At 54.3% G+C, this 25,626-nt stretch overlaps 11 protein-coding genes across 11 annotated transcripts, besides 1 other annotated feature; 4 read left to right on the top strand and 7 right to left on the bottom strand.

Annotated features, from left to right (window-relative positions):
• PODANS_5_4370 (uncharacterized protein) lies at positions 1-1,377 on the bottom strand (the record flags this gene model as incomplete). Its single annotated transcript, XM_001905254.1, has 1 exon — positions 1-1,377. A coding segment is annotated over one exon (1,377 nt), but the record flags the coding sequence as incomplete, so codon positions are not given.
• A 517-nt stretch (positions 1,378-1,894) lies between these two features.
• On the bottom strand, positions 1,895-3,046 carry PODANS_5_4380 (uncharacterized protein; the record flags this gene model as incomplete). Its single annotated transcript, XM_001905255.1, has 1 exon — positions 1,895-3,046. The coding sequence occupies one exon, from the start codon at positions 3,044-3,046 to the stop codon at positions 1,895-1,897; it is 1,152 nt and encodes a 383-aa protein (XP_001905290.1).
• Positions 3,047-4,400: 1,354 nt separating this feature from the next.
• On the bottom strand, positions 4,401-5,938 carry PODANS_5_4390 (uncharacterized protein; the record flags this gene model as incomplete). The annotated part of the gene is made up of 3 exons (XM_001905256.1): positions 4,401-4,967; positions 5,042-5,818; positions 5,876-5,938. 3 exons carry the CDS (start codon positions 5,936-5,938, stop codon positions 4,401-4,403), a joined length of 1,407 nt encoding a protein of 468 aa, XP_001905291.1.
• A 1,001-nt stretch (positions 5,939-6,939) lies between these two features.
• On the bottom strand, positions 6,940-8,718 carry PODANS_5_4400 (uncharacterized protein; the record flags this gene model as incomplete). The annotated part of the gene is made up of 1 exon (XM_001905257.1): positions 6,940-8,718. One exon carries the CDS (start codon positions 8,716-8,718, stop codon positions 6,940-6,942), a length of 1,779 nt encoding a protein of 592 aa, XP_001905292.1.
• A 1,260-nt stretch (positions 8,719-9,978) lies between these two features.
• Positions 9,979-10,427, top strand: PODANS_5_4410 (uncharacterized protein; the record flags this gene model as incomplete). The annotated part of the gene is made up of 4 exons (XM_001905258.1): positions 9,979-10,043; positions 10,101-10,208; positions 10,293-10,320; positions 10,383-10,427. The coding sequence occupies 4 exons, from the start codon at positions 9,979-9,981 to the stop codon at positions 10,425-10,427; spliced, it is 246 nt and encodes an 81-aa protein (XP_001905293.1).
• A 674-nt stretch (positions 10,428-11,101) lies between these two features.
• PODANS_5_4420 (uncharacterized protein) lies at positions 11,102-14,458 on the top strand (the record flags this gene model as incomplete). The annotated part of the gene is made up of 7 exons (XM_001905259.1): positions 11,102-11,251; positions 11,306-11,674; positions 11,730-12,125; positions 12,203-12,517; positions 12,572-13,422; positions 13,463-13,589; positions 13,673-14,458. 7 exons carry the CDS (start codon positions 11,102-11,104, stop codon positions 14,456-14,458), a joined length of 2,994 nt encoding a protein of 997 aa, XP_001905294.1.
• Positions 14,459-14,674: 216 nt separating this feature from the next.
• Positions 14,675-15,280, bottom strand: PODANS_5_4430 (uncharacterized protein; the record flags this gene model as incomplete). The annotated part of the gene is made up of 1 exon (XM_001905260.1): positions 14,675-15,280. The coding sequence occupies one exon, from the start codon at positions 15,278-15,280 to the stop codon at positions 14,675-14,677; it is 606 nt and encodes a 201-aa protein (XP_001905295.1).
• A 658-nt stretch (positions 15,281-15,938) lies between these two features.
• Positions 15,939-17,427, top strand: PODANS_5_4440 (uncharacterized protein; the record flags this gene model as incomplete). The annotated part of the gene is made up of 2 exons (XM_001905261.1): positions 15,939-16,652; positions 16,708-17,427. The coding sequence occupies 2 exons, from the start codon at positions 15,939-15,941 to the stop codon at positions 17,425-17,427; spliced, it is 1,434 nt and encodes a 477-aa protein (XP_001905296.1).
• A 256-nt stretch (positions 17,428-17,683) lies between these two features.
• Positions 17,684-17,772, bottom strand: a tRNA (tRNA-Tyr).
• Positions 17,773-17,956: 184 nt separating this feature from the next.
• PODANS_5_4450 (uncharacterized protein) lies at positions 17,957-19,240 on the bottom strand (the record flags this gene model as incomplete). The annotated part of the gene is made up of 1 exon (XM_001905262.1): positions 17,957-19,240. One exon carries the CDS (start codon positions 19,238-19,240, stop codon positions 17,957-17,959), a length of 1,284 nt encoding a protein of 427 aa, XP_001905297.1.
• Positions 19,241-19,487: 247 nt separating this feature from the next.
• Positions 19,488-21,026, bottom strand: PODANS_5_4460 (uncharacterized protein; the record flags this gene model as incomplete). The annotated part of the gene is made up of 2 exons (XM_001905263.1): positions 19,488-20,467; positions 20,519-21,026. 2 exons carry the CDS (start codon positions 21,024-21,026, stop codon positions 19,488-19,490), a joined length of 1,488 nt encoding a protein of 495 aa, XP_001905298.1.
• Positions 21,027-21,132: 106 nt separating this feature from the next.
• PODANS_5_4470 (uncharacterized protein) lies at positions 21,133-25,601 on the top strand (the record flags this gene model as incomplete). Its single annotated transcript, XM_001905264.1, has 2 exons — positions 21,133-21,166; positions 21,211-25,601. 2 exons carry the CDS (start codon positions 21,133-21,135, stop codon positions 25,599-25,601), a joined length of 4,425 nt encoding a protein of 1,474 aa, XP_001905299.1.
• Between the last annotated feature and the right edge of the window lie 25 nt (positions 25,602-25,626).

Below are 25,626 nucleotides of genomic sequence, written 5' to 3' on the forward strand. Positions count from 1 at the left end.
AGTATAATACGAGGCCAGCACCTGGCAGGCACCATTCACCACTCCAGCATCGACGTCCCCTTCCTCATTATCCTCCACCACCTCCTTCAACCTCTCCAACCATTGCCCTGACCACCCTCTCAGCTCTCTCGATATCCCCTCGGTCAACCTCGGCGAGATTTTCCTCCTCGAATATACCTCCACCACGACACTCTCGATCACCAGGAATATCTGTACCGACGCGTTCAACAGATCAAACTTCTCCCTCCCGGTTTCGTCCGGCTGTCTGTACGGCACCGTACAGTCCACATCCGATGTCGCTGGCGGTCTCCCCATCGACGTCGACAAGAACAAGTCCACCACCCTCAGGCTCTTCCACAACCTGTCCCTCTGCCTGTGAATGTCGGGCCCGAACCTCGCATTGACCGCGGTCCTATGCACCCCTATCGACAGCGCTGCCCGTGCCGCCAGCCCAAAAAACAAAAACGCGGCATTAATCTGACACGCCCCCAGCGAGTACAGCGTGATAAGTATAAAAACCTGCACGCTCGCCACTCCCAAATTCCCCCCTAAACTCGCAAGCGCCACGTTCCTCGCGTAGTCAAAATACTGCTGCCCCGTACCTTCACCCCCCTTCTCAATCTTCTGACACCCAATCGCCAACACCAAATAATTCACCGCCCCAGCCAGAGCATCATCCCCATGATCCTCCGCAGCCCACTCGATAATATCCCTCTCCAGCCTCGCATCATCCTCAAACAAATCAATCAACCCCCTCGTAACCTCCAAATACGCCCCCACCGCAGCAGGCCCGATCTCAATCCTCACCCGCGGCGGCAACGCCCCGTAACCAGACGACACCGACGGTCTGGAAGATGCATTCTCCAGCGCCGAGTACCCCCCCGTCTCGGGCGCAAAAGCATGCGCATCCACCCGTGTGGTCACCAGCCTCCTCACCGTCTGGAAAAACGACAGCGGCGCGCAGTCCCCGATAAAGACCAGCTTCCCCTGCGCGTCACACAGCAGCCTCGCCTCCCTCGGCACCTCGGTGTCCTCGTGCTCTTCCAACGGATGTTGCTCCTCAATCCGGTGGTGGTGCTGCTGCTGCGCCGGCGCACCGATCCGCACAACCGGATGATTTGAAGCCGCCCCCGGCGACCCAGAAGCATGCGAAACAGAACTCCTCACATCATCCTCACGGTGGCCGGCGGTGGTGGTGGTGGTTGACGGCCTCGGACGCCTCACACGCGGGGCGGTGTACCGGCAACTGTCGGGGTCCCGGCGGCGGACGCAGTACCCGCACGGCAACACGCCGCTGCACCGGATCTTGCGCTGCTTGCACGTGTCGCACGCGTTGGCGACGCGGGACCGGACGAGGCCGCCGGCTCTGGTTTCCATCGGTTTTTTTTTTTTTTTTCTTTTTTTTTTTTTTCTCTTGATTCAAAACGGTCGTTGTTATCGTGGGAAAATGAAGGAACGCTGCGGGGGGTGCAAAAAGATTAGATAGCGCGCGTGGGACAGGGCAGCCTATCAAAGCTGCATGTGGTGCACTAATCGGGAAGGAGGAGCTTGGCTTTCAATTCAAAGACGTCATAACGGTAAGATGGCGCACACTTAGGTCAGGGTTAGGGTATGATATATCATCACCAGTCTCAGAATGCCCAGCAGAAGTTGGAGCAATGTTCAAGATTGACTACCTCTTCCCTAAAAGAGATCTCTTACATACAAATACATGTACAACCAGAATCGACTGAACGCAGCGCACACCTCCCAATTCCAATCTCATACAACAAACCAACACATTATCCACCCCACCACCTCCATAAAAGCCACCAGACATCCTATAATCCAGTCCATATCAACTCCCAGCCAAAACTCCAATCCCTCCTCCTCAAATAACCCATAAATCAACCCCTCACAACCCCCCCAAAAATCTCCCCGCATACTCCACGGCCAACAGCCCCTTCTCCACCACCTCCTCCCTCTCCGTCGCCCTCCCCATCCCCTCTAGATACGTCCTCAAACAACTCTCCAGCGCCTTCTTCCCTTCCTTATTCTTATCCTTCCTCCCAACCGCCAACGGACTCTCCGCCTCCAGCCCCAAATGCCTCATCACCGCCTCCTGCTCCCTCCTCACAGCCCCCAGCTCCCCCACAATGCTCTTCATCCCGTTGAACAAAATCTCATGCCTGACCGCCGCCCGCATCTCGTCCCTTTCCAGCTGTTCATAAAGCCTCACCATCCCGTCATAGGCCCCGCGGAGGTCCTCTTGGACGTCACCAATCTTGTTTTGCATGTCCTGACCGGCACTCTCAGAAGCAAGAGCAGAGATTTTGGTGTCGAGAGAGTGCAAAAGCGACTTGATAGCCGCGACGTCGTCGTTTTCGGCAGTGTTGCTGGGTGTGGTAGACGACAAGGTACCAGGCGACTCCTTCCGATCCAAATAATCCTCAGCAGCAGCCATCACCCCACTCCCGTCAGTCCCAATCTCCTCTCCAACACGGTACTCAAACTCCGGCCGGGCAAACACCTCCTCAATAAACTCCTTGACCTCCTCATCTCCCTTCTCATCAGCCACATCATCCTCGTGAATGCCAAAGTCCACGCCGGGGGTGCCATCCAGCTCCATCTGGCTACAATCTTGCGCTTCGTCCATCTCAGAGGGCAAAGAATCACGGCGGCAAGGGTCCTCCTCACCCACAGCCGCCGACGGCTTGGGCAGATCAGGAAACATCTCCCCCATCCTGTCCATCCCGGCATCCCCATCCCCCACCACAACCAGCGACTTTCTCTTCTTCTTCTTCTTCTTGCTCTTCTTCCCACTCCCACCAGGACTCCTCTTCTTCTTCCCGCTCTTTTCCCCCTCGAGCCCCTCCTCCTCCTCCACCTCCTCCTCCTTGACATCCACCCCATCAGCCCCCGCATCACCACCCCCGCCCACCTCCCCATTCTCACCCCGTCTCCCCCCCCCAACCCTCCCAATCCTAACCTTCAAACGGCGTTCCCCTCCAACCGCCCCAACTCCCCAATCTTTCTCTTTCACCCCCCCAACCCCAGGAGTAAACATCTCATCCTCATCAATTAAACCTAAACCCTTCTTTAACTCCCCTCCCCCTGAGCAGTGTTCGGAGTCCCCATCATGGTCATGAATACTCCCCCTGACCTTAGTCTCCCAAATTTTTTAACCCTTTTTGCAGCCGGTGATTGGGAGATATAAAGTTCCGAGTCGTTTTTTGCTTTTAGTGGAGTTGAGGGAAGGGAGGAGTTTGTTCCTGGGGAGTTTAAGTAGTTTTTACGGTTTATGGTGTTTGTTATGTGGTGAGGGGGGGGTAAAATTGTTCGGGTGGGGGGGGGAGGGAGGGGGTGACAACCAGTATGAGGAGTGACAGGGTCGAGAGGTGGTTGGTGGTATGCGCGCGAGTGAGTGGATGAAGAGGTGTGGTCGCGGTGAGCAGTGATGGAAAGATGTGAGTTGACTGGCGGAAGGGTTGCAAGTCGCAAGTAAAAGTGTAAAGTAAAGATGAAAGTCGCAAGTCGCAAGTTGAAGAGGGAAGAGTTGTGAGTCAGAGGTGAAGACGTGAACATCAGTAAACAACCTCACTGCTGGACGACAGGCTACTTTCGTGAGTGAGAGAGAACCCTGCCGGGTAGGCACCTGTAACAAAGCAGCTCACGGCTGTGGTCGGGCTGGTGACTGTTTGTTTTGGAAGGTAATAGTCACGGTAGGCGGTTCAGGATGGAAGAAAGGGTCTGCGAGAATGCCGTCTGACCCGTGAGATGAAGAAAGTTGGAGAATTATTTAAACCAAGAGAAGGCTAGAAAACCTGGCGACGGGCTCTTTCCTCTTTGCAAGCGGGTAAACAGGTCCACGGAAAGTAAAATCTCGGCGGAAGGTGAAAGGCACGGCGGCAGCTGTGATCAAGTTTGTCAACAACAATGAGATAAACAGTGGGCGTTGTTAGACCCTGACGGCGAGATGTTTGCCTGGCAACAAGACTCACGATGTATGCTGCATACTTTGGATGCGGTGAACCGTATTCCAGACAAACGCTAGTAGTTCAACTCCGAGAGGCAACAAGTTCCATATCAAGGGGCAACAGCGCACTTGTATCAACTCTCACACAAGGGGCTCTCCCATCATTTAGCATCAATGTTAACGAATGGTATGTATACAAACATTTTGACTTACCGCCTAACCATCCCAGGGGCCCATGATGCTACCTATATGATCAAATGTACGCGCTATATGCCAGACGACCAAGTACTTTGCAACCAATCACAAAAAAAAACCAAAAAAAGAAACAAAAAAAAAACCAAAAAAAAAAACTGAAAAACAACCGAAAAAAAAACACCAAATGCCCTACCCAAAAAAAAATCCCCACGATCAAACATAAACCCCCAAAGAAAAAGACCCAAAAAGATCAAGAAACCTCAAACAACCCCCCACTCATCCACACCAAACTCCCCACAAACGATCCCACCACCACAATCGTCACTATCGCCGCCCCCGCCTTATCCCCCGCCGTGATCTGCCTCATGGGATCCAGCTCAAAAGCGCTAGACCCAGCATTCGGGTCACCCACCGACGTACCACCCGTCGAGTTCGTCAACGGACCATCACTATTATCCAACAGCAGCGTAGACAGCGCCGCCAAAGCGCTCATCTGTTGACCCGCCGGTCCATTGGACACATCGCCATCGTACTCCCCCCTATCCCAGCGAAAGCCGCAGGTTCCGTCCGCCAGACATGATTCCACCGCGCCCTTTGTTGATGACCTGAGGACCTCGAGGATCGAATCCCGGGTGAAAGGGGCCACGATGGCGGTCGAGGCCAGAGCGCGGTGCATGTACCCCTTGAAAGAGTGCTGATCGACATTGCACTGGACTCGGTCCTTGAGCTCGCAGGGGCGTTCGACCATGATGCCTTCGGGGAAGAAGTGGTCGACGGTTCGGTTGAGGAGACCGGCGACGCGGGTCTTCCACTGGGCCTGCCTGTCGCCGGTAGTCTGGGGGTCGACGGTCAGTTTTCTGTGGGAGCAAGAGGGGAATATTCAAGACATACATAGTTGTACATGATGGCGGCGCCGTGGAGCAAGACAGCAGCATTGGGCGACCATTGCACCTTGTTGAGGTTGGTGCAGTTTTGCGGAGTGTTGGCACCATCGTACACATCGTAATCCTCCGTGATGTACCCAACGCCCTCGGTCCAATCCCATGTCCGCTCGGCCCACTCGGCATATGTTTCATTGTTTGTGTACCGCGCGAGACGAGCGGCGATGTTGAGGAAGACAACGTTGGCAATAGTATTCTTGTAATCGTAGCCGTTGTTGGTATGGGGAACCTGCCAGCGGAGACCACCGGCGCAGTCCTGGTTCTCCCACCTGGCGGCTTGGGTGTTGAAGGTGGCTTGGGCGAGCGCGAGATACTGCGGGTCAGTGGGCGCCGGGTTGGGGAAGTTGACCTCGGCGGCCAGCATAGCCGTCATGCCCCAGAAACCTTGATCATCGTTGCCGAGAGAGGCGGTCCAGTTGGGGTGCATAAAGGCAAAGGTAGGAGCGCCAGCTTGGTGGACGATGGATCGGACGGTCTCGTTGTTGTATGTGCTATCGCCTGTGTAGTGCCAGTAGTCGATCAAGGTGCCGAACATTGCGCCGGCCTGCCACCAGTAATAGTCGCCGGCCGGTGGCGGGCCTGGCAGAATGCCCGGTGTCTGGCCTGGCTCGTCACCGCGGTAGTACTCCCAGAGGTTGGCAGCAACGACTTTGGCGGCTCTCTTGATGGAATCTGACCCGTCTCTTTCGTTAGCACACGGTCCGTACCGTCTGTTTCTGCTGCTGTGCTAGCTCCCGGGAACCCACCTTGAGAATCAAGATTGACCTGCAGCTTGTTTCCGGACTGCGCACTGGCACCCGTCACTGCGCACAGCAGCAGCGCTGCCGCAGCAGAAGCGTTCGTCCATCTCATGTTTGCGGTTTGTCGGCGCGCATCGGGTGTCTGCTGTAGCTGTGGCCTGTCGGTGCTGCTTGGGAAAGTCGACGTCGCTGGGAAAAGGAGCTAGGGAAATAAGGCTGGGATCCTCAAGCCGAATTCGGTTTCGAGTAGTAGGGAGAAGACGGAGATTTCGGGGATGAGGGCGAGGGGAAGGCTGCTGCACGTGGGCAGAAGGGCAGGGCAGGGCAGCGGCCGTCAGCAGTTCGACATCACCACCTCAAAAGAGTTGGCTGTATATTCCCGTCGGAAACAACCGGTCAATCGTCGTCGTCGTCGTCGTCAGCATGCAACTCCCGTTCGGGGTGAGAATGGAACAGTGGTTGACCTGACGTAAGGGCCCGAGGCCAGGGCGCCGAAATGCCCAATTTGGAGACATTTCCTTTGTTCTGGGAGTCTTTCCGGGTCTCATTGTTCCTGAGCAGGGATTGTTCAAATGGCTGCTGGGGCGGTGCATTGCAGTGCCCGTGTGCTGTGGGGGGCGTTCGAGACGGCGACGGCTGCTGTTGGCTGCTGTTGACTGCTGTTGGCCCGTCGCATCGACTCGTCAGCCCAGAAGTCCCAAACGGGATCTAGCGCGTTCTAGTTCGTATAGGTTCGTTCTGCCAAGGAGGACCCTCTTTTGCGGGGTACGTCCCGTCATCCGTTTCATGCTTGGCACTTTGAGACATGTCTTGGGCTCCCTGAATGGATCGTGTCAAATCAGGTATGGGGTGCCAAAAGGTGTCAATTCTGTTGTTGTACGAGGGTGAGTTGCCCGGGTGGTTGGAAAAGGCCGAACCCAGTGGCCCAGGTCCCACTGCCAAGATGTTAATTCCTTAACAGTGGGCCCGGTTGACTATTTTGACAGATCGTTCTTACATTATCTTCGAGACAGTAACTGTACTACATACAATAGCGACAAATAGCAGCATGATATCTCAACGAAGGATTAGCCTTCAAACTCCACGATGCCATCCCTTTCCTCAGCAACTAACAACGCCTGATGCCCTGGCCGTTGTTCATCTGGCCATTGGGCCTCGATCCACGGTTCAACCCTACCATGCTCGTGTTGTAACTGTCCCTCCTCTGATGGCTGTCCCTGTTGTCGTAGTTGTCCCTGCTGTAGTAGTTGTCCCTGCGCTGTCCAGCTTCGTTGCCCTTCTCGAGGTCAGCGACCCTCTTAGTTAGACTAATGTTGACCTGCTTCAGGTCTGTGATCTGCTTCTCTAACATGGCGAAGCGGGAGTCGTTAGACCGAGCGTGATTCTGGCGATCCTCCTCCTCCTCGGACTCTTCCGCAGCACCGGCGGGTCCTGATCTGTCGACATTTCGCTCCAACTTCAACAGCCGGGAGGTCACATCTCGCGCGAGGCTCTTATGATCATCGCGATACCGCTTCACCTTCTTCTGGAGCTTCTCATACCCGGAGGTACTGCCCATCAGCTCCAGTTTCTTGCTGACCCTGTCGAGCTTTGTTTCCATGTCGCTGCGCTTGGACTCGGCCACGGCGACCTTCCCGACATAGTCCAGAATCTTGGAGTCAAGGGTGGCAAGCTTCTCTTCCAAGGGCCCTTTGGCAGCATTCACTTTAGCGGCTGCCACATGTGTGATGTACGACTGCTTCTTTTTCTCCAAGACCCCGGCAACCGCCTCCGCCACAGTGGACACAAGTCCAGCGGCTTTGCCTCCTTTGTGAAGGCCAATATCTGCCCTCAGGCTCTCGATCGCGTTAGTGTGGGATGCGAGGATGTCTGAATGTTCTCCAATTGTGATGTCGATGACCCTCATACGCTGGTGGACCTTTTTGAGCGACTCGCGCTGGGTATCCCCATTATTGGCCAGCGCTGAGCCAAGGATTGGGGAACTGACGGTCTCGGCCGTGGATATTTCTGAGCTCAGCCCCACAGAGGAGTCGAATCGCAGTGTTGGCGGTGATGATGATGGGGAGACGACCCTCACTGAGCGGATCGAAGGGCGGGTCGACGATGTTGGAGGGCCTGTTCTTGAAGGGCCGGTCGAAGTTTTTGAAGGGTCTGCCGACGGTTTGGAAGGCCCAGACACCGATGAACGTCGTGTCGACTTTCGAGGCGTCACTGGCCCCGATGTAGTCTTCTTGCGCTTTTTAGACTTGTGCTGCTCGAGGCTCTCCCCAGGCAATGTGAGTGGCTCCTCGTCTGTGCTGTCGTCTTCGACATCATTCGGCCTGTGCTGAGCTAAATTGAAGAGCGCGCCCTTCTTTTTGAGCTCGGCCCAACTATCGCGAAGCTCAACCTTGGAGAGATCTGATGTGGAAACGTCCCCTCCAGCCGAGTCGAGGAAGCTGATGTACTTATCAGCATACATGGCGACATTGGATCGTCTCCGGCGCCCTTTCGAATCGGCGTAAGCCCTGCGCGCGTGGACAAAGATCCCTTCCAGCAGCTTGATAGTCGTCTCTCCACATCCTGAGAAGGTGTCTGGGGACAGGTCTTTCCAGTATGAGGGCGAGGGATGGTGATCAGAGAAGAACAAAAGAGCCCGAAAGAGCAAGGCGATGTTGTTTTGCACTCTGGTTTTGGTGATTTCCTCGGGGTTGGCGCGATTCCGAGACCCCTTCGGCACACTGGTGTAGTCAGGGCATATCAAGGCCTTCCAGATCCTTTTCTTATGTTCTTGGATCTCTTCAACAGTCTCGGCATCAAACAGGAAGCCTGGCATCTCCCAAAAAGGGGTGTCAGGAACCATCTTGAAGTCCGCCATGACTTCGATATCCGAGTCGGTCGGGCTCATGTTGTGCCCTGGCTTGAAGCTTGGCAGGCTTTTCCAGTATCTGGCTGGACTGGGTCAGATTTGGACCGACATGAAAAGGGGGTCTAATTCAATACCTGAAGAACTTGAATATCAAGTTCACACTGAAAAGCGCTTGTGTAGCCTGTTCCTTTCAATCAGGAAGGAACAGCCTCAAAGTCGAGTTGTCGGAAAGAAAGAGCGTTTAAAGAACCGACGCAATGGCGATGGACTCTGAGTTGCCAGAAGGAAAGCGACTGGCAAACGAAGAAGACGAGTTTGGAGTTCGAGTTTCCAGACAGAAAAGCTACTCGGTACTCAAACCACTGTCCTGACAATGAGCTGCCGGACATTAGAGGGACGTGAAGGTCGAGAAAATGGCCCTGAAGTTGAATTGTTCCGAAGAGCGATTGGAAGAACAAAAATTGGCCCTGGAGCCGGAGTGGTCTGGAAGAAAAGAGGGCTTTGAAATTCGAAACGAACAAGCTCAGGCCTGCGCTGCCAAAGAAATCGCGACTTGAGAATCGAACCAAGCCTGTGCGGCCAAAAGAAAAGCTGCTCGAGGATTTCAAAACTGGAGAATCAGACGGGGCTCTGCCCTCGGTGGGTAGGTGGTGTAGAGAGGATGACCCCTTCAAGAAGAGAAGCAAAAGCCAAAGAAGCTTGTCGCTGACAAGGCTCAACACAACTTATGGAACAGGGACGGGAGGGTGTGTTGGAAAAGGGAAGTCGACCCCAGGACAGAGTAGTTGAACTGGGTGGAATATCTGGCACTCCGCCATTGGAGTATCAAAATGGAAGGCACGACTTTCCAGGCCCCCTTCCCCATGGTAACGGTCAGGTTCGATAAGCTGAGTCGCACCCCTTTTTCGCTGCAGTTGGACCTTTGTTCCGACCAGTCTCAAGGCGATGCCAATTAGATTGGAAATTGTGCACGATTCTCTGTTCCATGTTAAAAACATTACTTTGAAGCTGGAACGACTTTTCGCATCCCAAGTTGCTTGTCCATCCACCTGTTTATCCCGACAAGGCCTGGATTGCGTCGATGGTGGTCATGTAGTTCAGGGGCTCAGGGGTAACCGTCGGAAATGTGGGCCTCTCAAGGAATGGACCGTGCTCAAAGCTTAGCATCGGCATCGGGGAACCCGACCCGCGACTCGTGCTCTTCACCAAAACGCTGTCGCAAGCCGAAGACAGTGGATAATGCGACAGGCGCATCCACCGACGACGCTCTTATGATTTGAACGTCCCAGCAATATCGCAATGGCGTCCACCGGAGGTAGCACCAGGGAGCCCTGGACCGGCGAGACAAAGTCCAAGTTTAACGGGTAAGTTCCGGCCCCTCCTGGAGAACATGACAACTGCTAATGAACCTCTGTCACCAGCAAAGACAGAAGCGAGTTCCTCGATCCATGCCAGGAGGCTGCCACGAAAAGCATCCGGTGTCTGCACCGCAACCAGGGTGACCGAACCATGTGCTCCGATTACTTCCAGTCAGTTGCGACAATCTGATACTGTTGGGGGGGATAACGGTCGAGCAGACTGCGCTAACAATCGGTGTTTTGGGAGGTGTACAGGGCATACAGAGATTGCAAGAAGATTTGGGTATGAAGATTGGGTCTTGGTGAATGACGGATTGCATGCTGACCGTCGCTGGTGTGGGACAGATCGAGAAGCGCAGGATAGAGAGCAAACGAGGAGGCAATGCTTAATGCTTGACGGCCGACACCGAACGAACTAGATACCCCGCGCTGTTCCCACGACGGACCAGAGACCTGCTGTGATTCTAGGGTTGATATACCAAGGAATTGGCCTCCAGGAATAGAGATACGGCGTGGGACAACTACTTCTCAGGGCAGAATAGACAGGACTACTCCTGTCTCTGTAACAATTTTGTAGTTTTATTTCTCCTCTCTTGTCATACTACGTAACGACTGGCAGACATGCTATTATGCAAACCCATTTTTTCTATAAGATTTAGCAAGAGAGGAGACGGCGATTATAGCTGTTGAACTGGCTTCTTCGTGGCAGAGGCTCACCGCGGTGAAGGTGGGGTTGCAAAGGTCAAGCTCGTGCCCCACAACCCCACCAAAATGTTGTGGTGAGCTTCTTGTTCCCTCGCATGTACGAGTATCCCATCAGCATCTTGGCCCAGAGCGCAACAGGCTTTGGAAACAGTTCTTTTTGAAACTGTTTGCTCGTGTTTCTCAAGTACTGCGGAGGTTTTCATTGTTGTTTGTAAGCCGCACAAGGTGTACGAGCAGCCCAATTCCTCGCCTGCCATTGGCCCCTCACCTTCAACTCCATCCTGCCCCCCACGTCGGGTTGGCTGGCCTTCCTCTCTCGCCTCGTCTTCGCCTGCGCCTGCACCAAAAGAGAACCAATTATGGCGTACAACAGATACAGATATGGGCCACCGGCCCTCAAAAGCAGCGTCGACGTGCAACTGCAGTCTGCGTTTAGTGATGGGAACTGGTCCGCCGTCATTCGGCTTGCTGCAAAACGCTTTGCGACTCTCAAGGACCCTTATTATGAGGTACATGCCCTGACTGGCTACCAAGAAGCACATGATACTGAATATTCCATGCAGGCTATCAGAGTCTCTACTGAGGCCCAACTACAGGGCACTGCCGAGAAATGTGCCGTACTCGTCCATGTCGACGAGTTGGTCAGGAGCAAGAAGACCCCTGATATCGACACCCTCGACCTGTATGAGTGGGCCTGTCAGGACTTCATAGGTTATGAGATCGACTTTGCCGAGACATTTGGCCCTTTGAGAGCACGATGGGTCAAGGCAAACGCCAGCAGTCCAATGGCCTCATCTTGTCTTCAGGGTTGTTTGGAACAGTGGGATCTTGTCAGCGCTCAGCAGATTGCAGCGACCTTGGACAAGACCTATGCCAACACGACTGACCGCCGGTACATGTTTTGGAACATCACTTTGACATTCCTCCTTTCAGTATGTATACTCGCCTATTAACAATGGTGTCGAGACGAGGAATTGACGTGTCCAGATTAGCCCACAGTGCACTGAAGCCAGTCGCAAAGTGTACAGCCTTTTGACAGTCAGACAGCTCCAAAAGGCAGCTGATATCACGGAAAATTCCGAGAAACTCGAAAAGACAGACAGAGGTCTTCTCACAGAAGAGGAGGTCTGCCTCTACTACCGCGTGTTATTGAGTCATGGCACCAAGGAGGAGTTTCTGGCCCGCCTCAGAAGCCCCAAACTGGGTGCCATCAGTCAACTCAAACAGGGACACAAGCTTCTTTTCTGCGAGTGTCTCGATGCTTTGGAAACTTGGGGTGAATGGGACACCATCTACGAGCTCTGCCGTGATGCTCTGAAGTTGGGTCTCGACGGTTCCACCACACCATTCTTCGTCTGCGATTTGAGGATATGGAAGATGTTTGTTGCTGCCGCCACCGAGGCAACGAATGCGGATGCGTCAGTGTTTCTTACCTGGCGGGGGTGTCAACATACTAACAGGTTTCTAGGGCTCTCGATGAAGTACAAGAGGTCCTCAAACAGTTCATCGAGCTCAAGGACAAAGCTACCCCCATGTACAAAAAGAACATCAGCCTGGCGCTGCTCGAAACGACCTTCAAGTTGCCTTCAACCACGATCAACCCCGACCACGAAGACACAGCTCTGTCGCCAAAGGTCGTTCAAATAGGGCTTTTCCTCGATCAGTATTACGAGAGATTTGCCGCTTTTGATGACGTCAAAGGCTATGTGGCTGAGCTGGGATATGAAGAGGCAAAGACATTCTTGGAGGATGTGTTGCCCAAAATTCCAGGCGAGGTATGCTTCTTCTGTTGGTCTGCATTCTGCAGATGCTAACGGGAGTCTCTCAAGAATCCCACCAAGGCTCAGCAGATCATCATCAAGGCCCTCGAATGCAGGCTGCGCTACACTCTCACCACCTGCCCACAAACACTTTCTCCCCATCCAACCGTGGTGGAGGGAACAGACCAAGGAAAGCCCTTCCAATGCCGCGTTTGCTCCAACTTGGCCAAGAGCCCATGCGAAGGATGCTTGAGGAAGCTGATCATCGATGCCGCTGACGCACACAGACAAATAACTTCTGATAAGGAGCTCTTGGCTGCTATTCCCAAACTGGACCGAGACCCCCGACTTGATTTGGCCCTTGTGATGGGAAATTCTCTGCTCAAACTGTCGGGACTGCGGCCTGGGCTGCCGAATTTCGGTCAGTCGTTATGGCAGGATGTCCAGCCTGATATTTTGCTGCAGGCTGTTTTGCTTCTCGACACGCAGCTGAAAGTGACACCAAATGACAATGGATTGCGGCTGTTGCTGGTGCAGCTTTACCTCCTTTTCGGCTGCGCCTCCTACGCACACCAGCTCTGGGCTCCCCTTGACGTCAAGCGGACGATTCAGGACGCCCTGAGCCCGTTGTTCTTTGATAGGATATCCAGCATCTCGCCAGGGTTGTTTCAGGGAACTCGGCCCCTGATGGAACCGCTGCGTGCTTATTACACGCAAAGTCTGCGGGATCCTAGCCCGGTGAGAATTTGGGATGCCTTTTCGTCTGGTAGCTACACGAGTATTCTTGACATGGCCGAGTATGACAAGAAGCTGCGCACCAGCTGCACTCTTGTGATGACACTGGTAGAGGAAAGGCGCGCCACCAGGCTTTTTGGTGGCAAGCTTGATGTTGACATTGATGATCACATTCTCGCGAGTGAGTTTTCCCCGATCGATATGATGTACCATGTTTACTGACAGGTCCCCAGCCGATATCGTGGAGGACACCACCCTTGTTCACAAGACCGACTACGGCTCCTTCCCCAGCCTTGAAAGTGCCAACGGGCCCCCGATTCAAGAGTTCATCCGCCTCGGCCCAGGTCCTTCTGTACGTCCCCATTCCCTTTTCTTCCACAACTTGTATGCTGACCATATCAGAACGAGCGCTCCCACCTCGCCTTCCTCGCGGAGCAATACCTCGACCTCCTCACCTACACCCCACCAAAAGATTACAAACCCTCTAAAGCCGCCGAAGCCGCCGCCCGGGACAAGGCCTATGCCCTCGAAACGCTCACCCGCATCAACACCTCCCTCACTGACCTCCTTCACAAGCCCAGCACCCCCAAACTCTTGACTCCTGCCGAAACAAACTACTACACCGCTTTATCTCTTCTCTCCGCCCTCGTTCTCACAGCCATCTCCCTCCCCAAATCAGAAACCTCTGTTCCAAAGATCGTCTCTCAAACAACGCAACCCCTCAAAACAACCCTCACGACCCTCCGCACGGGGTTGTTATCGCCCAAGTCGACCGTTCCCGCCACAACCCAGCAGGCGATCTCCTCGCTCTGTGACATGCCCTCTTTTGCCTCGGTACGTGATGTCGCTTTTGCTGTCAAGCTCTCCGCGGCGTTTGTCCTCTCCCACCACGAGAAGGAGACAGCAAGGGACAAGTCTGGCAAGTCGGGGCTGCACAAGGAAGTTGTCGCTGAGATGAAGGCTTTGGAGTCGGCGGCGGCAAAGACGCTGGGGGAGGCCAAGGGTCATGTTGGGGTGCTGAAGGGGGTGATGAATGAGAGTGGGTGGTTGGATAAGTTGTTGGATGTTGTTTTGGGGGAGGAGGACAGGGAGATGGGGGAGTTGACAGAGAAAGTGAGCGAGATTGTGGAGGGGAGGGGAGGGGCCGAGGAGTGGGCTGGGAAGGTGGTTGATGGCTGGAGGGAGGGGGTGAAGGGGTGGGGGATGGTGAAGTTTGAGTAAGGTAGTGAGTGTCATTTGCAAAGAGTTCCATATGCTTGAGAATGTTTCCTTGTGATCCAATCCGGCTATGCAATAAAAATAAACAGAGAAACCGAACTAAGGTGAAATAAATAGGTATCATATGCCAAGCAATCCCCCCCAAGAAGCAAAACCCCCTCTTCCCCCTCTTATCATCTTTCCTCCGTCTCCCACAACTCCCCCCCAATCCTGCAGACTTTAAAAACTCCCACTCCCCCTCCTCTTAGCCCTCTCCCTAGCAGCCCTAGCCAAAATCCCCTGCTGCTCCTCGCCCAATGTAACCCAAGTCCAAAACCAAGCCATCGTCTCGACAAAAACAAACGTGAAAAACACCCTGTTTTTCAAGGCATCACCCCCCCAGCCAGAGGGGACATACCCCGGGTTATTGTTCAGCGCTTGATGCATATTGGGGTGGTTGACAAAGCGACTTTTGGCGGACTCGTCGTGGTGGTAGAAGATGGGGGAGGAAGGCGAGAAGAAGAAGGAGTAGATTGAGAGGGAGAAGCAGATTGAGACTCGGAGGGGGGCTTGGGTGCCCCAGTGGGTGATGAGGGAGATTTCGTCTGGGTAGGAGAGGGTGGCTAAGTCGGAAATGGCGAGGAAGGCGAGGAGGAAGGATAAAAAGGCGAGGGCGGGGGAGGGGACGTCGAAGGATCGGGAGGGGGGGAGGGCGAGGGAGTCGCCCAGGAGGGAGACCATGCTTTGGTCGGAGATGGCGGTTGGGTTGGTCAGGAAGAGGAAGGACAGGGTCAGGTGGAAGAGGGAGAGGGAGGTGAGGATCGTGCGGGAGGATATTAGGGCCATGGTTGAGGCCGGCTTTGAAAGGCTAGCTTTGGCGTTGGGCCAGATGATTTGGACGACGGGCGATGGGGGGGAGGTTTGGTAGTTTTGATGCTGGGTGTGCATTCAGTTGTGGCCAGATGCTCAGTCGTCAGAGAGTGCTGGGTTCGCGGGATTCAGCTCTCCCTCGGGTCGGTTGGTCTGTGTCGTGTGAGACACCAGGATGTCGTGTGGTTTGCTGGTGGGCGAGCTTCAGCTTCGTGTCGGTTCCGTCACAGTCCAAAAGGGGCACAATTACAAGCCTTATCGGCAAGCTATCCTTCCGATAAGCGAGGGTCATTGACCGGACTTGTTCTCGAATAAATATGGGCCACGGGATCTGTCAAGCCACATTTATGCTTAAACGTTCTAAGTGTGGCTTGGGGCACCCGGGGCTTGGCACTGCGACCCCTTTGGGCAAGAGGAGCAGGGATCCCACGATCGCGGGGTCCATATTGCTGTCTCTCACTGCCTTTTATGAACTGAATCCCGTCAGATGGGACATTCGTGAGTTATCTATTTCAAGATTTAACTGATTTAAGAAAGCCAACGGGGTAGTGTTGAAGAACAATTGTTACTATCCGAACAAAATCCCAAAAAAACACCACCTTCACCCACCATCTCATCAACCACCGCCACAACCATGACAGCAGACGACCTCCCTAACCCCGAGCCGACGCTCGACATTGACAGACACCTAAAATACTGGAAGATGTGCCTCCAGTCCCCCCTCCCCCACCACTACCTCTCCAACGAAGGAAACCGCATGGCCCTGGCCTACTTCATCATCAACTCTATCGCCATACTCACACCTCATGCTAACAACAACAACAACAACAACAACAACAACAACAACACTGATAACAACCTCATCACTCCGCAGGACCGGAGAAAGCTCCGAAAATGGGTCCTCTCCCATCAGCACCCAGGAGGTGGCTTCTCCCCTGCCTCGTCACTTGTCTACCCCCTTCACGGTTATGAGCAGTCGGAACCAGAAACAGGATCTCAACCGGCAGAAGCAGCCGGAATGGCCAATGCGCCAGGGACTTTATTTGCACTGCAGCTACTGGCGCTGTTGGCAGATGAGGATGATCCAGAGAGGGCATTCGACGGGGTCGACAGAGCACAAACACTCCGCTGGTTACGGAGGCTGCAGAGAAAGGACGGGAGTTTCGGGGAGGTGTTGAGGTTGCTGCCTGGTCAGGGGTGGTTCATCGGGGGAGGGTACGACATGCGGTATTGCTACATCGCCGCGTCGATACGGTGGATGTTGAGGGGGGATGTCGAGGAGGGTGAGCCAGGGTGGGTGGAGGATATTGACAAGGAGAGGTTGACGAGTTATATCCTCAGCAGTCAGGTGAGGTGTTCTTTGTTTCTTACCTCACTTCCATCGCTGACTGACAATCTGGCAGACATACGACGGCGGCTTCGCAGGCAGCTCACAGGAAGAACCCCATGCGGGATATGCCTACTGCGCCATCTCTGCGCTTTCCCTCCTCGACCGCCCGTTGCAAACAACCAGCCAACCACCCCCTCCCTCCCCATCACTCTCCCGCATCCGTGACCTCCCCGCCTTAATCCACTGGCTCACCTCCCGCCAATTCATCTACCTCGAACACCCACCCCCTGTTGCAGAACAAGAAGAAGAAGAAGAAGACCCAGTCAACTTCCTCCTCCCCCCTCTCACATCCCTTTCTCTCTCTCCACCCCTCATAGCCTCCAACGGCCGCACAAACAAAGTAGCCGACACGTGTTACACCTGGTGGGTCGTAGCAGCGCTATCCAACCTCTGCCAGTTGCAGCTACTCGGCGACTGGGCACCAGCGAGACGGTTCCTGCTGGAGAAGATGGCGCATCGGATAGGCGGGTTTAGTAAATACCCTGGTGGACCACCGGACGTGTACCACAGCTGTTTTGGGCTGACGGTCATGTCGTTGATGGGGGAGCCGGGATTGCAGAAGTTGGATGGGGGGTTGGCGGTGCCGGTTGTGACGGTGGGGGTTATTGAACAGGCGAGGGGGGAGTTGTTGAGAAGGGCGAGGGGGGAGGGGAAGGGGAAGGGGGTGGTGGAATTGGGGTTGAGGATGAGGGGGGGGACGACGAGGCCGGGGTGGTTGAGGGGGGTTAATTAGGGGTGTTATCCTACAAAGGGTGATGAGGACTTCTGGATGGGTTGGTTAGTGTACCATATATACTTAATATTGGGAGTGTTCGGATCAGAGGTGTGTAATTGTGAGATCATTGGGACGCATCTTGGTATTTTTGCTGTCGATACCGCAACTTGGGCGCCTTTCTCATATCCGCAAAATAAAATAGAATTAAGATCTTGAGTGTGCATTCAGGGGACATTCGGGAGAAACTTGGCTAAAAGCAAAAAATGATATTGTGTCCCCTCGACCGGAATCGAGCCGGTGACCTTTCGGTATCGATAAATTGCATTTACAGCCGAACGTGATAGCCAACTACACCACAAGGGGATTTGATTTGATGGTTACAAGTAGCAGAATGCGCACTTATGGTGATGTGGGGAACATGCGGGATTTTTGTGTTGATCCACGCCTGGGCAAACACTTCCAGTCAAACATGTCAAATGATACCTTGATACAAATCCAACGGCTCTTTATATTTTATCTCACCAAATCATATATATCACCATCCAATTCACAAATCCCCCTCCTCCTCCTCCTCCTCCTCCTCCTCCCCCTCACCCAACACATGCAAAATCAACTTCCTATACCCCTCCACCGCCTCCTCCAGGTCCCTCACCCTCAACCCTTCATCATCCCCATGCGCAACAAGGATACTCCCCGGCCCATAGAGATAACTCGTATGCCCCCCCTCCAAATTCGGAACATCAGTCCCATAACTCGCAACCATAGTCTCAAACCCGTCAACTTCACACCTGCACTTGACCGGCCCATACCCGCCAAACCACTCTGAACTGAGCGCATCCCCGTCTGTCTCCTTGAGAATGTGCTCAATCTTGGCGATAACATCCTTATGTCCCTCCTTTTGACTTCCCGATGCCACCCGAACAGCAAGTCTAGCGCTCGCCGACTTGGGTATCACATTCGCTGCCACCCCCCCCTCCAGAACCCCGATATTAACTGTCGTGTTGCCGTACCTCTCGCTCGAACCAAGGTCAGTGTTGAGGATAGTGTGCAAACTGCGAATCAGCACCTCATTGGCAGATTTGCCTAGCTGTGGGTAGCCTGAATGACCAGCCTTTCCTCGAGAGCGAACAATCCCATTGGTAATCCCCTTGTGGCCGCACGCAAGTTTGTTCTCTGTAGGTTCGCCAAAGATGGCAGAGGCAAAGCGGTACTGCTTTTCGTCGCTGCTGCTGCCAAAGAGAGAAACCTTGCTGCTGCTGCGGGAGCGGCGGGAGAACTCCTTCATGCCGAGGCCGGAAGTTTCTTCGCCAACTACGAAGAGGAGCATCACGTCGGATGGGGAGATGGATTCCGAGGAGAGGAGGGTGGATAAAGCGATGAGCTGCGCTGCAAGAGAGGCTTTCGCATCGACGGAACCGCGGCCGGAGATGAGGGTGTCTGGGGTGATTGGCCCTGACGGTGTGGTTTTGTAGGGAATGTATGGTGGGACGACATCGATGTGGGATGTGATGAGGAGCTTGAAGTCGGCGGTGCTGGGCTTCTTAGCTGTGGGCCAAGCCAGGACATTGCATCTCGTATTCGAGCCTGTGTTTAACCCAGCTGGAATAGGTTGAAGCTCGATAGAGTAGTTTTGCTTGCCGAGATATTCCTGAAGGAACAGAGCGGCGTCCTCCTCGGTGCCACTGAGCGAGGGTATCTCAACGAGGTTCTTGTGAAGGGCGAGGAGGTCATGGCGGTAGAACGGGCCGTCGGCGTGCGGCGTAGGGGTCGCATGTGCTGCTGGTGGGTACAATGCGCTGCATAACAGCAGTGCCTGTGAGATCCGCTTCATTTTGAGTTTTGCACCAACTCTATGCCACCCCAAAGACCGTTGATGAAAGGTGAAAGATGCAACGTCTCGGTCGAGTTCATAGCGCTGATGAGGTCATCCTTTCAGTGGGTCCAAAAACATGCACAAATCGCCAATGCAGGGGCTGTGGGGCGCTGCATGACTTGTGCGCTTTACACAGCATCATCTCATCTTCAAGCTTCGAGGAAACAAATATGTTCAACATCTCATTTCGTATTCAGCTCGATCCTCATAGCTGACGAGCAGCAACAGAGGCCAACCGCTCGGGCAACACTTGGCTAAAGTCAAACTTGCCGTCCGCACCCTTCACCACGGTTCCCCGCTCAGTGACAATGGCATCGATCAGTTCATGGGGAGTCACATCGAAAGCTGGGTTCCAGACCCCAATTCTCTGATCAGCAATCGCAACTCTCGCAGTCTTGCTGGTATCGACGGTTCCGTCCTCGTTGACAATGGCACCGCTGATTTGTGTCAGCTCTTCACGCTTACGCTCCTCGATCTCGATAGCGCTTCCGTTCCCCGTCTCGAGGTCGATGCTGGTTGTTGGCGCAGCGACAACAAACTTGACACCGTGGTGACGAGCCAGGACAGCCAGCTGATAGGTACCAATCTTGTTGGCAGTATCTCCGTTGCGGACAACGCGGTCAGCGCCGACAATGACGGCGCCAATGTTCATGCGCTCACGGTGGAGGTTGAAGAGAGCACCAGCCATGCTGTCGGTGATCAGGGTGGAGGGGATGCCCTCGAAGACGAGCTCGAAGGAAGTAAGACGACTGCCTTGGTTGTAAGGACGAGTCTCGGTGCAGTAGGCGTGCTTGAGGAGACCCTCGGAGTGAAGAGTGCGGATGATGCCAAGGGCAGTGCCGTGGCCCGAGGTTGCGAGGGAACCGGTGTTGCAGTGCGTGAGGACGGAAATGGGCTTTTCAGAAGAGGCACTGTACTGCTGTTGCAACCAGGCGGTACCATAAGAGCCGATAGAGGTGTTGTTGTGGAGGTCCTTGGCGAGAATCTCCTCGGCCGTCTGGATGTAGGTGTTCAAGATGGCCTCCTTGGCCTCAGGGTGCGCCAAACCCTCGAGGTTGGCGGCTCTAGTGGCCAGCTTGAGAAGTGTGATGGCGTTGGAGAGATCAACAGCCGTTGGCCTGCTCTCCTTGAGGTAGTCAAGTCTCTTTTCGATATGCGCAATGACCTCTTCGGGCTCAGTGGCAGCTGGTGGCGCATGTTAGCGATGTCTTGATTCGGGGGCAGTGTCAAACTTACTGCAGTCGCCATTGTGCAACTCAACCGCATGGGCCAAAGCAGCGACGATGGCAATAGCGGGGGCACCTCTCACTCTCATGGAGCGGATGCAGTCAAAAGCCTCTTCGGCAGTTGACACCTCATCGTAGTGGTTCTCATGGGGCAGTCTGAGCTGGTCAAGGACTAACAGCTTGCCCCGCGAATACTTGATAGCTTGAAGGGTGGCCATTTTGTAGATGTGTTTCGAGGTCTTTGAAGACACAAAATTTGTTGTCAAAAGTGACCAGCCGTTTTTGAAGATTGTCAAAAGCTCCCCTGGATTTTTACACAGGGAATCTGCCTGCTCTTGAGCCTGAAATAAAAAATACTCTCGGGGGTGCAAGCGGCCGGGACTGTCATCAGATGCCCCGCCACTGCGCAAAAGTTTTGGTGGGGCAATTTCTGGAAATTCAAGGTGACGGAGGTGAGCTGCATCGCCAAGAAGCGGTGAGAGCTCCATGGCCATGCATTGACGTGCCACACCCTGCATCTCAGGGGATTCTGCCCCCGCATGGCCTGGCCAGGAGCTGTCCTTCTCTCTAGAATTCCAACGCGCTTCGACTAGGGCATGTCATAGAGGCCCAGAGCTGTCCAGCATGGAACAGCCCTTTTCTTCGTCAAAGGTGACGGGTTAGTGACGGTTTTGGTTGATTGGGGAGCTCCCAGCTGACTAGTAGTGTTCCTGTATGCAGTCGAGTACTTCGATCCCCACGATGTCTACAAGCTCCTTGCGCCGGGGTTGATTCCCCGGCTCCCGCTCCGAGACCTCAACTGGCAGTCCCACGCCGGGCCATTGCGATCTATCAACACCCTACACATTGAGCTCCTACCATCCGGAGCCGACTGCTCGAATATCTTTACCCCCCTATCCTCTCCAAACCCAAAGGGCGCAAGCTCCACCGATGTCGCGAACCAACCGGCCCGGGACGATGGCTTCCAGACCGCCACCATCGCCGGTAGGGGTGGCTCAAGCGACCAGGTGGACTCGACACTTCGTCCACCAGCAGGGCCAGGCAAGGAAAGGAGACATCAAATACCAGGCTTGCGCCGCACACCTTACCTCAAGGTGCTACTAATACGATGCGACGACAACGATACATACAAGTCCACGACGAAGGCTGAAATAAAGGAGTGGATCAAAGTCAACACACCACCAGCCCAGGGCAAGAGTGGCGCCGAGAACCACGATGCCTTCGAATGGCTGATCATCCATGTGGTCCTCCCAAACACCGTCGCCGCGACCCAGCCGCGGACCACCGGGAAGGTACCCGACTCCAGCGACGTCTCCAAGACGGCGACACTAAAGTGGCGCGGCAGCTCAACATCGTTGCTGGAGAAATTGCGGACCGACTTCAACGGCTCAGGCAAGGGCGCTGTGGACAGGATCAGGCAGATTCGCATTGGCGTCAACGACGTGCCATATAGTATGCTCCCGAGGGTGGTGCCCGCGGTACCTACGGGGTATCGTGAGACCGAGCAAGACAGTGAGGCCGCGTGGGCGGACTTGATCGGGAAGTTCAAGGAGCTCATCCTATCCAGCTTCGACACACGCGTCACACAGTACGAAGAGGACATCAAGGAACGAGACGCCCAGAGGAGTTTACCAGGGTGGAATTTCTGCACTTTTTTCATTCTGAAAGAAGGCCTGGCCAGGGGTTTCGAAAGTGTTGGTCTTGTTGAGGATGCCCTGGTTGGGTATGATGAGCTTAGTGTTGGGCTCGACACTATCATCCAAGAACAAGCGGGTGCGGGGTCTGCGGAAGCACATGGAGGCGCTCTGCTTCCGTATACCCCGGATCTCAAAGAGACAGCACAAAAGGCTCTCAGTGAGATCGCTGGCGGTACTCTTGAGTTTGAGGAAGAGGAGGCTGTGGATCTCCAGTCTGGCGAGAAGCAAAAGCTGGATTATTCCGAAAGCATCCCCATCACTTCATCCAAAAAGACATACCGAGAGTTGATCTTGGCCAACAATGTGTCTTTATTCGATTTCAGGTGCTACATCTTTGCACGCCAAATCTCTCTGCTCCTTCGTCTTGGAAATGCATGGTCAACACGAGAGGAACTGGTGGCCAAGCTGAAGGAGCAGCAAGACATGGTCCCGCGAGGAGTGGCTGCAAAAACACCCGTACCCAAGCTGAATGAGGAGCAGGAGAACTTGCTGCAGCTCGCTGAAATCTGCAAACGCACGCTCGAGTTCGTGCCTGCGATTTCGACAGTCATGAGAGAAGACATCATTGCGGCCATCATGTCTGCCAAGAAACACGAAGAAGAAGATGGCGTTAAGCCAGTCCTCGATTCCATGCTCTCCGAGGTTGTGGACAACATGGTGTCGTCCTTTGCCTTTTCTGTTGCCCAACAGATTCTCGCCCAGACGTCTACCAAGGCGCTGCCTATCCCACCTTCTACCCTTAATGATGCCCATGATCAGAAGACGTCTATCCCAGACCCGAAAACGACGACGCATCCAGCCCGGACGACGTCCCTTCACGGCCAGGGCACTCAACGGCCACCTCTCAGCCCTGGGTTCCCGTCTGGGCGCCTGCCTGGTTCTATTGATAGTCCAGCTACGTCGTCATTTCAGAAGGCTGGGCTCGAAGAACTTGCTGCTAGGAGAGCCGAGCTGTATGCATTGTCCCGAAATATTTTGGAAGAGTGTGGCAAGAAGCGTGGCTGGTCTGACGGGTGGTCGTCGGTCCCTACGGTAGGGGAAGCTGGGATTGTCGACATGGAGGAGATTGGCCTTGACGATGATGATGATGATGATGATGATGCCGAAAAGACCAAGCCGGCTGCAAGAGAAACCGCTGAGGTTTTGCACACGTCGGTTGCCGGCGTGGGAACCACCCTCCTCCGCACAGCGCTCGACAATAAGGATGACTTTTATCGGCTCTACGAGACGCTCACCGATAAAGCTCTCCGGCACTACACAGTCGCCCACCACCTGCACTCGGTCCAGGCCTGCATGGCTGATTTAGCGGTGCTCAAGTTTCACCTTGAGGAGTACAAGGACGCAGCTTACTACTTTTACCGCGTCATTCCCTTCTTTGGAGAGAGCAGCTGGGCCCTCCTTGAGCTTTCCATGCTGGTCATGTATGCGAGGTGTCTAAAGAAGTTGAACAAGTTGGACGATTACGTCAACCAAGCACTTCGGCAGCTCCTTTGCAAGGCAGCCGCCGCTGAGAGGGACAGATTGCAGCAAAAGTCACGGTTCAGGAACACCCTTACGTCTGCGACTCAGTACCCAGAAGCCTCGGCCATCACGGGATTCCTGGCGGACCTGATTTCGGTGTCGGCATCGCTAGAAAAGGATGTGAGGATTCCCCTGACGAGCCTCTGCTGTGACCTTGCTCTGGACGGGCCACCATTCTACGACGAGGGCCAGGACAGCTTCTCCTTGTTTCTTGACTTTCACAGTCTTTTGGTTGATGAGTTTGAAGCTGATTCGGTCAGCATCCGCATCACGAGCAAGACTGCAGGGGGCAGCAGGGAAATTTGGCTACAGACCGAGAAGCCGGTTACCATCCGGCCAGGGCCGAACAAGGTACGAGTGCAGAGCACCACGATGATGGCTGGCACTTTTGAGGTGGATCAGGTTCGTCTGTCCAGCGAGAAGGTATTGCTGCACTACGAACGAGATCCCAACCAGCCTGTAGACAAGGGGATTGCAAGCCTGAAAAATCCTCAAGTGGCTGTTTACCAACGAGCTAGCGGCCTTGACGTCCGACTGTCAGGGACAAAGGACCTGCAGCTCGACAAGAAGAAATCGCTGGATCTTGAGCTATCAACTGGTTGGAACGCCGTCAAGACGTGCGAGATTAAGATTAGGTCTGCCACTGGTGGGCTGCGGCTGGTCATGAGTGAAGCAGAGGTGATTGGCTCGACACAGGCCACCAAAGCAGAGGGAGGCACCTTCAAATTCGGCGCCATTCCCGCAAATAGCTCTGTCAAGGTCCGGTTTCCCTTCACCGTTGAGCACGACCTGCTCGATGTCGCTGTCAGGGCGGAGGTTACCTACTCCACCGAGCGTGGGAGCTTCACCTTCTTCAAGACATCATCTGTACCGATCTCTCTCGCAGTCGAGGTCAACGTTCAGGATATCTTCAAGCACAACGCACTCTTTTCGCGATTTGCGGTCTCCTCCGCCAGCTCCAGCCCGTTGAGGTTATTCAAGAGCGAGCTGTTGGGCTCCAAGGTCTTTGACACACATTTTGGCCACTCGCCCAGCCAGCCGGTGTTGATCTTTCCCAAACAGCCCACCAGCCTGCTGTACAAAATCACGAGAAAGCACGGGGTTGCCATCGGGCCGAAGACAAACAAGACGCTGTATCTCAAGCTGTACTACAGCGTCTTGCAGGAAGAGATTGAGGCTCTGTTTGAGAAGACCATCGTTGCCGATCTGGAAGACTCGCCCATGAGGGAGTACGCCAAGCTGATCGTCTCCAAGGTTCTGGCGGTAGTCCAAGCCCACCTGTCGGAACACGAGCTTGAGAAAGCGGCGTTGCTGGGGGAGCTGCAGACGAGCTTTTTGGGTCATGTCAACTGGGAATCGCACTTTGCTGGTCTGGGGTCGGCGTCAAACACTCAACAGCAAAAAAGCGGGACCAGCTCCCCTGCTTCTTCTTCTTCTTCTTCTTCTTCTTCTTCTGGGGAAGACATCTCGTCGGCCACTCTGGCAGGTTTTATGACTGCCTTTTTCACCAATCACCCTTTCCTCCCGTTACCGCACCCCGAGTCAATCCCGGAACCAAACACGATTGTCATCCCGGTTGATGTACCCCCAGTAGCAATAGTTCACACGGCTGACTTGAGGGTTTCATCGTCTCAACCTCCAGTGGTGAACGGGACGGACGCTAGCGATGGCAGTCCTACGTTCGTGATTAACCAGCTCCTCCCTACCACCCTCCACCTAAAATGGACGCGGATGTGGGACACTGACCTGTCCACTTCGTCTCTGTCTCAAGACCTGGAGTTCGGGTATGAGATCACTGCCCCGGGGGATAGCTGGCTGCTTGGGGGGACGAGGAAAGGGGCATTTTATTTAACCCGGCATTTAACAACGAAATAACCAAACGAAAAGTTAATTTGTATGG

This window comes from Podospora anserina, chromosome 5 (assembly GCF_000226545.1).
Source record: "Podospora anserina S mat+ genomic DNA chromosome 5, supercontig 5".
NCBI lineage: Eukaryota > Fungi > Ascomycota > Sordariomycetes > Sordariales > Podosporaceae > Podospora > Podospora anserina.